We start from the raw sequence: 14,577 nt of genomic DNA, 5'->3' as shown, positions 1-14,577 counted from the left end.
GATACTGTGTTATTGAATGAAGACGAAGGGGAGCTGCAAGGCTTGGTGGATGAGTTTGGGAGAGTGTGTAAGAAACGGAATCTAAAGGTGAATGTAGGGAAGAGTAAAGTGATGGTCTTTGAGAGAGGTGAAGTCAGTGAATGTACAGCGAGGTTGGATGGTGAGGAATTGGAAAATGTGAGTACGTTTAAGTACTTGGGTAGTGTGATGAGTAAGGATGGAGGTTTGGAGGGTGAAGTGCTTGAAAGGGTACAGCAGGGAAGAAAGGTTGCTGGTTCTATGAAACCAGTGATAAGAAACAGGGAAGTGAGCACAGAAGTGAAAAAGTTACTACATGACAGTATTGTGATACCAACTCTAACGTATGGAAGTGAAGCTTGGACGTTGTTGGAAGGACACAAGTCAAGAGTGAGAGCTGTGGAAATGAGTTATTTAAGAGGAGCCTGTGGAGTCACATGGAGAGACAGGCTGACGAATGAGGATATAAAGGAGCGTTGTGGTGTGGATGTGGATGTGATAGGAAGCGTTATGAGGAACACACTGAGGTGGTTTGGCCATGTGGAGAGGATGGAGGGTGAAAGACTGATGAAGAGAGTGTATGTGAGTGAGGTGGAGGGGGGAAGAGGGAGGGGGAGGCCGAGGATGAGATGGAGGGATGGGGTGGAGAGGTATATGAGAGAGGGGGGTGTGAGTTGGGAGCAGGGCAGTGAAATGGCGGGGGACAGGGCCACTTGGAGGCGATTTGTTTGTGGCCACCCCAAACGAGATTGAGGCGTCTGGCAATAGATAGAATAGATAGACTGCTGTGGAACGTGAACTGGCTAATTTATCTATGAAAATGATGGAAAGTGACTACGATCTTTCTGGTGACTAAAACAGTGTAAGTGGAAATGTAAATACCTGTAATGCGTAAATAATGTGTAAACAGCAAGTGAAAGCAGTGAATGTAAATATAAGTGAACAGTGGAAAATGGTTTTATAAGTTACTGCAAGTGATAGTGCATAACAGTGTAAATAAAATAGAAATGTAAATAATGTAAATAAAATAGTGAATGTAAATAGAAATGTAAATGAGTAGTAATATAAGAATACGAGTATATATACTAGGAGTAATGAAAGTGAAAGCTTCACTCTAGCATGTATGAATACTATGAGTTATGAAAGTGGAAGTGAAAGTGACAGATTCGCTTTCAACGCTAGTATACAGGACGAGAAAGTGAATGCTATGTATTTTACTGAAAGAGAAATTGAATGCCTACAATGACAATGAACTACTATTACTGAAGGAAACTTATGGATAAAGAGTGCAGATATATATAAGTGTTATATAGTAATAGAAATATAAAGTGTGAGTGTTTTTATGAATAATAAATGACAACACCAGCGGCGAACAAACGCAAGTGGGAAGGTCATACGCGCTCGTAATTTTCATTGCTTTCACAGTGTTTTATTTTTTCTTTGGAGTATGGATTCCAAACTATTTGAAAATCATAGAATAGTGTTTCTAGTGATAATATCAGGCTGTGGTGATCATATTACGGGTTGTCGGGAAGTGTAAAGTGGAGTCTTCTTTACCCAACTTCAGAGGTCTCCACAATTCCTACGGTACTCAACAAAGGCTCAGCAAACATCCCAGGAGAAAGCTGAAGGTATATGCCATATGCTTATTTAATTTTAATATTCTAGGGCTAATAACTGATTTTTGGCAAATATTTTTAGAGAATCTGTCGGAGCGCGAATATGCTCGCGGGACACGCAAGTCAAGCCAAAACAACACCGTGGTTTAGGGGTTAACTGTATCCTACTTTGTGTAGCTCTGCCCTATCCGTCCCTATCCACTTTTGCCTTGCCTATTCTCACTTGGTCTGAACCTACCCTGTCTGGTCTTGCCCAACTTTTTTTTTTTTTTTTTTTTTTTTTTTTTTAAGCAAGAAAGAAGGAACCAAAGGCCAAGAGTCTGCAAGCTTGTTCCCTCCTAGAAAAAAACAAAAGCCAGATAGCAGAGAGGCAAATCCAATATCAGTTCATTTTGAGGTGCCTGGACACACTGCATTTGAGACTGGAGATCATTAGTAGTAAGAAATACAGATAGAGATAGACAGTTCCAGTAATGACCTGTTGCATACATGAAGGACTGGGAGCAATGATTAACTCTTGCATTAGAGAGTTGGACAGAAAAAGGATGAGAGTTTGTTGCTAACAGATGCTACGTACCCGCCTTAATGGTAGAGGAATGCAAGCAAACAGTTCACATGAGCGGTGACCTTTGGAGTAGCAATAGAAAAGAGATAAAGATGCAAACCTTTGACTCCACCTTGCTGAGAAGGGCTGCATGTGGGAAGCCTCCCCACACTTAAGTGTTATACTCTACACACGGGTGAATAAAACCCGTGTATGAAGTCAACAACTGTGCAGTGATAAAGAAGGCACAGAGTCTGCTTAGTACATGTAATCGCTTGGAAGTAGATTTTTACAAGAGTAATAATATGATCTTTGCAAGGTAAATCCTGAGAGAATGAAACCCCAAGTATGTTTAAAGATGATGCAGGAATGATTGGATATTATTAAAAATTAGAGAATATTCTTGCAGAAGAGTTTGTCGGGTTGAAAGATGTAAGAACTGAGTTTTTGATGCATTAAAAACGACAAGATTACTTTTGTCCCAGTCAGAATATTGAGCCAAGTCAGATATTCGGTGTGCTATAGCCTCATCCCATGTGTTGAAGTAACTGCTGAGGTGGGCGCTGTGGGGAATCGAATGGCAAGGTGAAGGTGGAGTCATCAGCATATGAGTGGATAGGGTTAGATGTACAGATTAGAAGGTCATTGATGAATAGAAGAAAGAGAGTTGGTGGTAGGACAGAGCCCTGAGGAACACCACTATTGATAGCTCAAGAAGAAGAATGGTGGCCATCTGCCACAGCAGCTATTGAATAACCAGAAAGGAAGCTAGAGAGAAAGGCACAGACAGAAGGATAGAAACCATAAGAGGGCTATTTGGAAATTGAAGATCTATGCCAGACTCAATCAAAAGCCTTTGAGACATCAAGTGCAATGGCAAAACTTTCACCAAAGTCCCAAAGGGAGGATGACCAGGAGTCTGAAAGATAGGTGAGAAGATTGCCAATGAAGCATCCCTGGCAGAACCCATACTGATGGTCCGAAAAAAGGTTACATTTGGAAAGGTGCTTAAAATTTTTTTTTGTTAAGAATAGACTCAAAAACTTCTGAAACACAGGATGTTAAAGCAATTGGACGATCGTTAGAGGGATGGGAATGGTCACCCTGCTTTGGGACAGGCTGAATGAGAGCAGACTTTTGTAAGTGACAGACAAAGGCAAAAGAATTTACCTAGGCAGGGTGTAAGCACAGAAGCACAGTTTTTGAGGACAACAGGAGGGACCCCCTCAGGCCCATATGCCTTGTTAGTATTGAGGCTAGTGATGGCAGAAAATGCATCAATTGAAGAAATATTAATGTCAGCCATGAGGAAGTAGAGGGAGGGGAGGGGGTGAAGGAGGAACTGCACCAGAATCATCTAAGATGGAATTGGAAGAGAAAGTTTTAGTGAAGAGTTCTGCTTTATCAGGAGAAGAAATAGCTACAAAGCCATCAGAGTGGAAAAGAGGAGGGAAGGATGGTGAGGTAAAGTTGTTAGAAAGGTTTTTTGCAAGGTGCCGGAAGGAGTGGGAAGAATATGAGTTGGAAAGTTCAGAGCATTTAGTAAGAATGAAATTAAATTAAGCAGAGCAAAGAACAGACTTTGCATTGTTCTGGGCAGAATCATAAAAGAGATGAGATTCAGGAGTGGGTTGGCTCCGGCACTTTTTGTAGGCCATCTCTTTGTCGTAGACAGCATTAGAAAGCGTGATTAAATCAAGGTTTCTTTGCATTAGTCATAGGATGTGTGAAAGGAATGTATGCTTCTATGCCCAAAAGAATAACCTCTGTAATGTGTAAGGCACACTCAGATGGCTCCTAGCCATGGAAGCAATAATCGTTCCAGGGATAATAAAAGAAGTATTTCCCGAGGGCCTCCCAATCAGCAGCTCCAAAATGCCACAGCTGCCACTTCTTGGGGGGATCTACAGGCCATACTGGAGCGATAGGACAGGTTAAGGTGATTAGGTTGTGATCGAAGGAGCCCAGCGGAGAGAAAAGATTAACAGCGTAAGCAGAAGGATTAATTGTAAGGAGGTCAAGTATGTTGGAACAGTCTCCAAGGTGATCAGGCATATTGATAGGATGCTGTACAAGATGCTGTAGGTCATTAAGGATAGCAAGATGTAGGCTTGTTCACCAGGTGGATCAGTGAAAGGAGAGGAGAACCAAAGGTGGTGGTGAACAATAAAACCACCTATTATGGAGATTTCAGAGAAAGGAGAAATAGATAGAATGTATTTCATCTTAGAAGTAAGGTAAGTGAAGAATTTTTCATAGTAGAATTAGGGGGTAAGTAAACAGCAGATATATTTAGTCAGAGTATGACAGGATAGCCGAAGCCAGAGAGTAGGGAATTCAGAAGATTCAAGTTCAGGAACACAAGAGCAAGATAAGTTGTTGTGTACATATAAGCAACAGCCACCTTTGACTTTGAAATGAGTATAGAGAAAGTAGGATTCAGAGAAGGGTTTGCTATCAGTCACCCCAGACAGCTGATTCTCAGTAAGAAAGAGAAGGTGAGGTTTAGAGGAGAAGAGATGGTGTTCAACAGAGAGAAAGTTAGAGGAAAGGCTACAAATATTGCAGAAATGAAGAAGTAAGTTAGACAGTGGTTCCAGGCATCTCACTTTGTTGTCACTGGGAGAGGTGCGGATGATGGGGGCTTTGATGGTCCCCCCCCCTCCCTGGACTCCAAGGCTTGGTTATAAGATGCCATTTCTGTTGAATTTTGAACAGGAAGTTTAGTGTGTACTGTACCTGTAGCCTAGCATTTTATAATCCTGCTCTATAGTCTTCCTGTAAGATAACTGATTTTTCGCTTTAGTCTCTGGTAATGTTGTTAAATCAGGTTTAATTCATTAACACTATATTGATTTTTACTATTATGTTCTTTTTATGCTTCCCCAGTGTCAGCATTCTTTTTTGAGTGCCCTGAGAAGCAGCTGAGTATCAATGCACACATATGGACCAAGTCTAAGTTTATGGGAATGTCAGTTGGAGTTAACCTGGTTGGGGACATCACACTGGTCGTGGGTGGTGGTGTGAATGGCGCACAGGAGAGCTACCACCTAGCAATGCCCTCTGCTTATGCACGCAGCATCCTCACTGAACCCTGGGTTGAACTTGGTGGCCGGGTTAACATATCTTCACCAGAATCCGGTTGTCAAGCTGTAATTGTCTTTCACACTAAGGTAGATAGCATGACATTGTAAATTTGATTACCACAAAAGAAAGTAAGTTATTAAACTATTATTGCAATATGAATAGTTCTTTGCAAATCATGAAACCAGTTGTAATTATCAGATCATTTGAAAAACTGACATTTCACGCGTTTCACTTAGCCATCTTTGCCATTCATCCATGAAGGAGAGGGAGAAGAGCAGCAAACCATGTGTTAATAATGAAAGATCTAAGTCATGTTTCAGCTGAGTACAGTAATAAAGTCATTTTAATTACAACTGATTATAAGGTAGCCTATCCTTGGGCCTTTGTGCACCAGATGGAGCAAGAAAGGATTGGATGATGGATGGATGTTTATTCACTGAATCCTTGTAATAGTATGTTTGGTAACATTTCATATATTTATATAGTTCGTATTTTCAGCCTTTCTACGGAGGGAAATTGCATCGTGTAACTGCAGAAGTAAAGAATGCGAGTGGAACAACTCTAACCCGCGTTCAAGGAGAATGGGACTCTCTCCTTGAGTTTTCATATTCTGATGGAACACAAGAGGTATTTAGATGTGCTAGACTGAAGTCATTTGTGTTAATTTGATGTGTCACATGTAATCAACACTTTCCCTTTCTTTAGATATTGGAGTATGCTGAATTTATTTTTCATTTATACTCATCATAACTTCCTTATTTATTACAAGTGCATTTTCTTTTTTTTTTTTTAATAACTTTCCAGTGCCTTTGCTGATGAGTATGCATTTTCAAAACTAAAAAAAAAATCATAGATAGGTGGAAAGTGACCCCATATGAAGGAAATAAATGGTTTACTTTTTTGGCATAACTTTTGTGGGAGGGGAAAAATTTTCACTCTTCTCTTAAATGTCAGGATCAACTTGCCTAGCCTCGGGCTTCTGTGCTCCTAATGGGGCAACATGGGATTGGATGATGGATGGATGAATGAGGGGGGGGGGGGAGTATATACAATCCCCCCATATAACTAGTATCTGAGAAGGTCATGAAAAGTAGCATAAAATTTCCAGTTACATTACTGGTACACCAGTTTTTGCATCTAGTGAAGTTCTCTAAGGTGTTGAGAGTCACTATAAAATATATATAGTTTAGGAAGTGGAGAGATGGTATGGGGCACAAGGGCTTAAGGGTAAATGCAGATAAAACAAAAGTGATGATATCTAGGGTTGGTGGCGATACTGTCAAAGACGAGGGAGAGTGGCCATGTGCAGTTTGCCACAAGGGTGTGGGAAGTAATTCCATCTTGTGCAGTGTTTGTGATAAATGGGTGCGCAAGAGATGTAGTGGTATTAGAGGTAGAGTGCAAGATAATGCTGATTTTGTGTGTGTGGCTTGTTGGGGAGAGCAGGTGGAGATTGTCAGGCATGAAAGGATTGACCTTGCTGGTGAGTCTCTTGAGTGTGTGGAAGAGTTTTGTTATTTGGGAGACATGTTGTGTGCTGGAGGTGGGGCTCTGTTGCTAGGGTGAGAAGTGGTTGGAAGAAGTTCAGTGAGCTGTTGCCTCTCCTGACATTGAGAGGACTCTCCCTATGTGCTAAGGGGTCTTTGTATGCAGCATGTGTTAGGAGTGTAATGCTGTATGGTAGTGAGACCTGGACAGTAAAGGAGGAGGATATTCGCAGGCTCAGACTTAGAGAAATGGCAATGATTAGGTGGATGTGCAGTGCGTCCCTGCGTGCAAGACCTGGGGGGGCTGGGTTTACAATGGAAGAGTTGAGAGGTAGGACGGGACTGGAGTGTATTGGTGTTGTGATGAGAAGTAGATTTGAGGTGGTTTGGGCATATGGAGAGGATGGGGGATGATAATTGGATGGAGAAGGTGAGAAGTGTTAATATTGGGGGTGGGGTTATGAGGGGTAGACCGAGAAAGACGTGGGACGAAGTCATTAATTGTGACCTCAGGGTTAAGGGACTGAACAGGGAGGCTGCCATAGATCGTGCAGCATGGAGAGCCGCCATTAGGTGACCAAGGCCGACGCATGCAAGCATGTTGGAGCCTTCAAAAACGAAAACGATATATATATATATATATATATATATATATATATATTCAGTATATGTATATATATATATATATATATATATATATATATGCCTGTATATATATATATATATATATATATATATATATATATATATATATATATATATGTGTGTGTGTGTGTAATCCAAGATTCCTATGCAGTTATAGTAATGCTGCATGAAGAAGCATGTTAGGCATTGTCATATCAGGTCAGAATTGACCAAGCTTAACTTCTAATTCTCAGACAGCCAAACAGGAAAAGCCTCATGAGTAGGACAGGGTGAGAACAGGGAACTGTTAATGTGTTTTTTTAATTCATTCTCATTAGAAATGGAAGAGGAAAACTACTGCACACTGTGGCATCTGATATATTGTTTTATAAGAGTAAGTTTTATCACTGTGTTAATCCTGAATTTCCAGTCTGTCAAAAAGTAGATGCTTCAGTGTTATTTGTTACAGTGGGTGCATACCAGTGTGGTTCTTTTATCACTGTATACTCTGTTATTTGGAGGCACGCCAGCAGGTCTGTTCTGGGTCTTCTGCTGCTCAATATGACACAGGTACATTATTAGCCATATACTGCAGATCACTGACCCATGGCTACTTCACCACATGATGTAAATTAAGCACAGTGTAAGAACTATGCATTGTTGGCACAATGCCTGGAAGGTATATCTTCATAGATTCATGAGATCTTAACATCATTCAAGCAGCAGCAGCAGCCACCATCTTCCGCCTCCACAACCTCGGCTGAATGGAAAGAGATCTTGGATCACTACAGGTTTGTCCTTGATAACAAATTACCAGTGGTCATGAAAAATATCATAGCAGTTTCTCCAAATATAGGTCTCCCAGTCTACCTAAACCAGCTTCATATCCAGATGCCTCACTTGTCATATCTCTTACTGCCATAGGCTGACTCCATGTAGGGGCAGTTCCAAACATTGCACAATGCAGTCCAGGCCTCTTCCATGGGAAGGTTCACTTGGAACAGTCATATTACAGTTTGGTGGACTCTAAACTGGTATAGGTAGTTGTGACCATCTCATTTACTGTGCAGGGTATGGCCTGAGGCAGACCCAACAGTGTTCATGGCATTAAATCTCAGTTGTAGCTTCACAGAATAGCCACAGAACTTCAGCTAACATAGTATGCTGCTGTCTGCTTCAGTCAGCTTTTTTTTTTTTTTTTTTTTTTTTTTTTTTTTTTTTACAGAACAGATGAAGGAAAAACAAATGAATAAAAAATAATAATCCATACACCAGATTACTGGTGTCCTCTGTTCATAAAATATCTGTAACAGTTAGACTTGAACAGCTGTAGGTTGAAGTTTGGAGGGAAACAACTCTGGGGAAGCGAGTTTCAGAGAGATGCAGTTCGTAGACTAAAAGAATTCTGATAGGCAGAAGTCCTGCAATACGGTTGAGTGACATGCCAGTCATGAGCACTACCAGATGCCCGTGCAGCACGAGGGAAGGCATGGAGAGGTGGCCCCATGGAAGCAACTGCATATGAGCATTTACCATAAAAATATCTGTGAAATAATGCAAGGGAGGCAACATTCCTTCTTACTGTAGGGGATGTAGTTGATTTGTAATGGCAGGGTTGTTAATAATTCTAACAGGTTTGTTCTGAATATTGTCTAGTTGTTTTAATGCAACCTCTCCACATCCATTCCACAAGGGTGAGCAATATTCAAGCTGAGAGCGCACATGACTCTTATAAATTATAGCTATCTGCTCATCAGAGAAGAAGTTACAGACTCTGTACAATAATCCAAGTTTCTTTGAGGCAGTTTTAGCAATTGATCTAACTTGAGAGGTCCAGCTGAGGGCATTGTTAAGTGAGACGCCGAGAATTTCAATACTTTTGGAGATGGGAATATTAGTAGCACTGAAGGTAATATACGAATCTGGCAATATCTGTCTGTTTGTAAATTGTACATACTGTACTTAGTTTTACTAGCATTAAATGAGACAAGGTTGTTTGGTCCCCATTCACTGATTGCAGATAGGTCTTGAATTAAAACTGCTACAGCATAGTTTGTTCAGTTGACATTTGGAACCACCTCCTTGGTCTCCCTCCACCTGCCTTGGGGAGTCTTCCTGTAAGGTTTTCTCCAACTGAGGGAATGTAGAGTGGAAAATAAAACAGGTTTTTGCAAGGCCAGAAACCCATTTCCACTCAGAGTAAGTGAATTTGGAAGCATATGATCAGTGCTGGGTAGGTGCGCAAACACTTGCGCAAAGTGCAATTGCGCACCCTTGCACTCCAGTGATGTCGTTTGTGCATTGTGCACCACACGAGACCATGTGCAATTTTGCGCTTGCGCACATGAAAAGGCAGGTGCGCAAGCGCAAACTTAGTTGCACTTGCACAACTAAATTTGCGCATGTGCACCTGCCCTGTGGATTGCACACTGTGCAATCCAAGGGACACGTGGTCTTGGGAGCTTCCTGCATGGCTGGACAAGGGATGGGGAAGGCTGGGGTGGGTCGCGAGGGTGGGTTGGTGGGGGGAGGCGGGAGGGAAGGGGGTAGTAGCATTTCTTAAAATGCTTCAACAGAGATAATGTATTTTTAATATTTTTTCAAATTATTATTAGTAAATAATAATAAATATACATTATTTATTACGATTAGCATATGCAAGTCCTTACAAAAACCATTAAAACATATTATTTAAATCAAATATCCACAGCCTAATAATTTATTAGGCTGTGGATATTTGATTTAAATACTCTGTTTTCATGATTTTTTATTTTTTGTAATGAATTACATATGCTGTTGTATATCTATATTGAATTATTAAATAAAAGTGTCTTGACAAGACAAGAGAGAGAGATAAAGAGCATTATTCTGAGAGAGAGAGAGAGAATAAATATGGGAATGGCAAAGGAGCGTCCCTTTGAGTGAGGAGATAAGGCATAAACTTCGTCCCTCTTCTTTCTCTTATTCTCCATTCCTTCCCTCCTCTCTCTCTTATTTTTCATTCCCTCCCTCCTCTGTCAGAGAGAGAGAGAGAGTTGATGATACAGTAATCATGTGATCTTTGCCAGTGCCCTGGTAAATATAGGCTGTTTTTCCCGGACAACGACCTACTGTACCTCAGTCATCGCGGGTGGTGGGCAGGTTGCTAATTTAGTAATATATTTAATTATACAAATATATATTTTACAGTAATTCCCACAAATATATGCAAATGATTTGCGCTAGCACTTTGCGACATTGCACAAGCTAAATATTAGATTGCGCACTTGCGCAGATTACAAATAATAGAAAATAATAATAATAAATAAAAGTAAGTAAGTAGTTATGCTGTTTTATTTAAATATCTCAATATTTTTCAGTAATTCCCAAAAATATATGCAAATGATTTGCGCTAGTGCTTTGCGACATTGTACAAGCTAAATATTAGATTGCGCACTTGCGCAAATTACAAATAATAGAAAATAATAATAATAAATAAAAGTACTGTAAGTAAGTAGTTATGCTATCTTATTTAAATATCTCAATATTTTTGAGTAATTCCCAAAAATATATGCAAATGGTTTGCGCTTGCACAAGCTAAATATTTGTCACATTGCACATTTGCGCTTGCGCAAGGTAATGAACTGTGGATTGCACTTTGCGCTTGCGCAAGGTCCTTCTTCGTTTGCGCAGCCCACCACTGCATATGATTCATTGGATCCTGTTTGAAGGAGCTAGCCCCATTTCCCCCCCATATCAACAAGCAAGGCCACACATACAAGTTGTGATGGCAAGATCAACATCCATGAATAAGAAAGGCATCTCTGTGCACTTCAGATTCAGGTTGAGTTGTAGAGTCAAGTGCTTATGCAATTAAGTGTTCACTCATTTGAGTGAATGAGTTAACAGGGACCATGCCTCATGAAGCATTGTAACTGTAGACAAATAGCCACATATACTTTCTTCAGCTCTGCAACTCTTGACTGATTCCTGTCACCACTACTAATGCCTGTGTGGTGTTGAAAGTGTCTGTAGGTCTCTTCATGTAAGGATGCTTCTGATTTCACATGCTGTGATTGAAAAATGAGTTTTTGATTTTGCAAAAACCAGTTTCTTTTTCTTCTTTTTTTTAATAACATTAGTTATAGATGGCTAACTATAATGAGTCTCTAAAAGTTATATGGGGATAATAAAAAATAGCTAATTTATTATGATTTAATGTTCCCTGAAACCCCAAATTACCATCCAACAGGGAATTTTCCTCCGGTTAGAATTCTCTAACTTTGAGCCTACTGTTGGTTTAATTAGTTGGATTGTTGATAGATGAGTGTGGATTGGAGATGTGGCTGATAGAAGTGGTCAGCTGCAGCTTTCGGGAACAGGTGATTCTTGGTGACATGTCAGCTGTGTTATAGTCCCGATGGGTTAACATAATAGCATTACCACAGTTTAAAGTTTCATGTTAAATGTATTAAATATTGAATGGAAAAATTACTTCATTAATAGTGCACGCACATACTCCACAACCCGCCTGAGAGGTAAACTGCGGGAGAAAGTGAGTTGGGCATGGTTCAGACATTTGTTGACAAAAGAGATGGAGAACGGACTAAAGGGAATAACTAAAGTTTATGGCATAAGTGACCGAGTAGCTTGCTGAAAACAGAAATATCCTACACTGTAATATAGAACACAACCATCCCTTGAGAAAAGGGGATACAAGGTGTGGATGATGATAATGATATTAATTTTGAAAAACTAATGAAAGCTATGATTTGCTTTTCTGCAGATTATCGATGTAACCAGCATTCCTATAGTGTGTACAAAGCGTGTGCGACCCCTACCTCAGCAGTCAGTCAACGAGTCGCGACGATTGTGGCTGGATGTGAGTATGGCACTGGCCCGGGGTGATGTGGAAACTGCAACGGAGCACAAGCGTGCCCTGGAGGAAGAGCAGCGTAAGGATGAACGGGAACGAGCTGCTAGGAACACTACCTTTCCTACGCAGCTTTTCTATTCTCCATCCCCTGATCATTGGGTCTACAACCATCTCCCTTCGTATGCTTTTGCTGCGTGTCCTACTGCCACAAACCCACAGTGAACCAATCCAGTCCACACAGTTCTAGTAGCTCATGCAGCTTTGTTTACACTATGCTAAACTTGCCATACCAAAGATCATAGGTACAGTTATTCTGTGGTTTGAATTCAGTTTCTTGAAGTAGATCTTTATACTTTTTCATCCCCAAAAGATAACTCTTAATTAACTTAACTGATAATTCTCATGTACAGCAAAATCCTGTTTAGCAAAATAATTCTTAGAGTTTCAGCATTTAAGTAAATGCAATAGCTTCGCTAAATTTCCTTCCTTTTGGCAGCAGTATGACCCTGGTGTGATATAGTAATAGTAACCATGCCCCATTCATCATTCAGCAATGATAAAGCTTTTTCCAGGCAGTGGATGCATTTTGAGATATTATAGCTACTGCCACCTTAAAATATTACAGTGTTATGAGTACTGCCAGACGCAGACTCATTCAGCAGGAGAAAACCTTTGGTATATAAAGGGTTCAGTTGCACTGGAGGGTGTTATTTAGCTGTCATGACATCTTATTATCAGTTCATCTATACCCAGATGCCTTAATCCAGGGTGGGGTGGCCACATACAAATTGCCTCCATGTCATTTTGTTCACCATCAGGCTGCCCTTTCCAGCTTATACCCCCTCACTCACATACCTCCACCCCATCCCTCGATCTTATTAGCCTCCCGTCTTCCTCTCACCCTCTCCACAGCACTCATACTCTCTAGTCAGTTTCTCATTCACCATCCTCTCAATATTATCCATACCATTTCAGGTTACCGCTTATATTGGATTCCACCTCATCCACATCAACACCACAATGCTTATTGATTTCCTCATTTGTCTGTCCTCTCCATGTAACTCTACATGCTCCTCTTGGATAACTGACTTCCTCTCCTCTCCTCTCCTCTCTTGACTTGTAGCTTTCCAACAGAGTCCAAGCTTCGTTTCCACACATTATGTTGGAAATCACAAGACTGTCATTCAGTGACTTTGTTTTTTACTTTAGTGCCTACTTTGCTATTCCCCATCACTCCTTTCAGTAAACTTGCAACCTTTCTTCCATACTATACCCATGTACTTTGTCCTCTAAACTTCTGTTCAAGCTCACCACACTACCTAAGTGAATTTATGTGAAATCATTCACTCCATTTCCTGACCATTCAGCCTATGCACTTGGTGACTCCATTCTTCTCAGAGGCCATAACTTTAACCTTTTCTGCATTCACTTTTTTATTTGGTCTTATGCTGTACATACTTTCAAACTCATTCACCAGGTCATGCAACTCCTCCACATTGTCATTCAACAGTATAGTACCAGTTGCAGTCAATCTTACACAAGTATTAGGCTGAGTGAAAATCTGTGAGGTTTGCCGTCAGACCTGACAGACAGAGGAGAAGAGATTCGTGTCCACAGTGGTACCGTATATGCTTCATTACACGGGAATTGACTCCCAGTACACCAGGAGGTGTCTAATCATTGCAGGGTCTTATCAGTGTTCCCATGCAGCTGACAGAACAATACTTCACCACAGCTAGGTGCGGGGATTAATGTGGAGGTTTGGTTCCTGGGTGAACGCCACATTTGCATCTCCACCTAGTTAGCAGGGGCTTCATTGTTGGCACCATGTCACCCTATTATGTGTTTGGCTATATGGTAGCCACCCAACAGTGTAAATGGTTTTCCGAGGTACAGGAAACCATTTGGCTTGTCACTTGGTAGTGGAAAGAAGAGTTATAAATAGTGACAGGAAGGATGGGAGAAATAGGAACAGAGGAGGACAGACACATAAAAAGAATGACAGACGTGAAGAAAGAAGACAGCACTACATCGAGTGTGTGGATGATTGATGCCCCCTCCTACCACCATTTTTAATATAGTAAAACTGTCATTTCTGTATATGTTTTACTGATAGAGAGCAGACTTTTACAAAAAGATGGAGTACTTTATAGTAAGTAGTTTGTTCTTCATTAAGTACTACTGTATATATTGTAGTACTGTACTCCACATACTGGGCTTGGACCTTTTGCTGAAACAAGATTTTGCTGTATATGATTCGAGCTTTAGCCAGTATCCAGTGGCTTGAAGAACATTTATATATTGTATATTTTTAAAAAAATAAATTCCCCAAATGTCCCAGTA

General features: G+C 40.6%; 1 protein-coding gene across 1 annotated transcript in view; it reads left to right on the top strand.

The window, feature by feature from the left end:
- Positions 1 to 12,456, top strand: part of LOC145392739 (oxysterol-binding protein-related protein 11-like) — a 93,783-nt gene extending 81,327 nt beyond the window's left edge. The window contains exons 12-14 of the mRNA XM_080267037.1: positions 5,071 to 5,354; positions 5,767 to 5,895; positions 12,145 to 12,456. Of these exons, the coding sequence (XP_080123163.1) occupies positions 5,071 to 5,354; positions 5,767 to 5,895; positions 12,145 to 12,456 (725 nt within the window). The remainder of the gene's footprint in view (positions 1 to 5,070; positions 5,355 to 5,766; positions 5,896 to 12,144) is intronic.
- Positions 12,457 to 14,577: the final 2,121 nt, after the last annotated feature.

The sequence above is a fragment of the Coenobita brevimanus genome, chromosome 23 (assembly GCF_032717465.1).
Source record: "Coenobita brevimanus isolate Jiangsu-jjx chromosome 23, ASM3271746v2, whole genome shotgun sequence".
Lineage (NCBI taxonomy): Eukaryota > Metazoa > Arthropoda > Malacostraca > Decapoda > Coenobitidae > Coenobita > Coenobita brevimanus.
The sequence above is the reverse complement of the archived record's forward strand: the minus strand, read 5'-3'. Positions and strand labels throughout refer to the sequence as shown.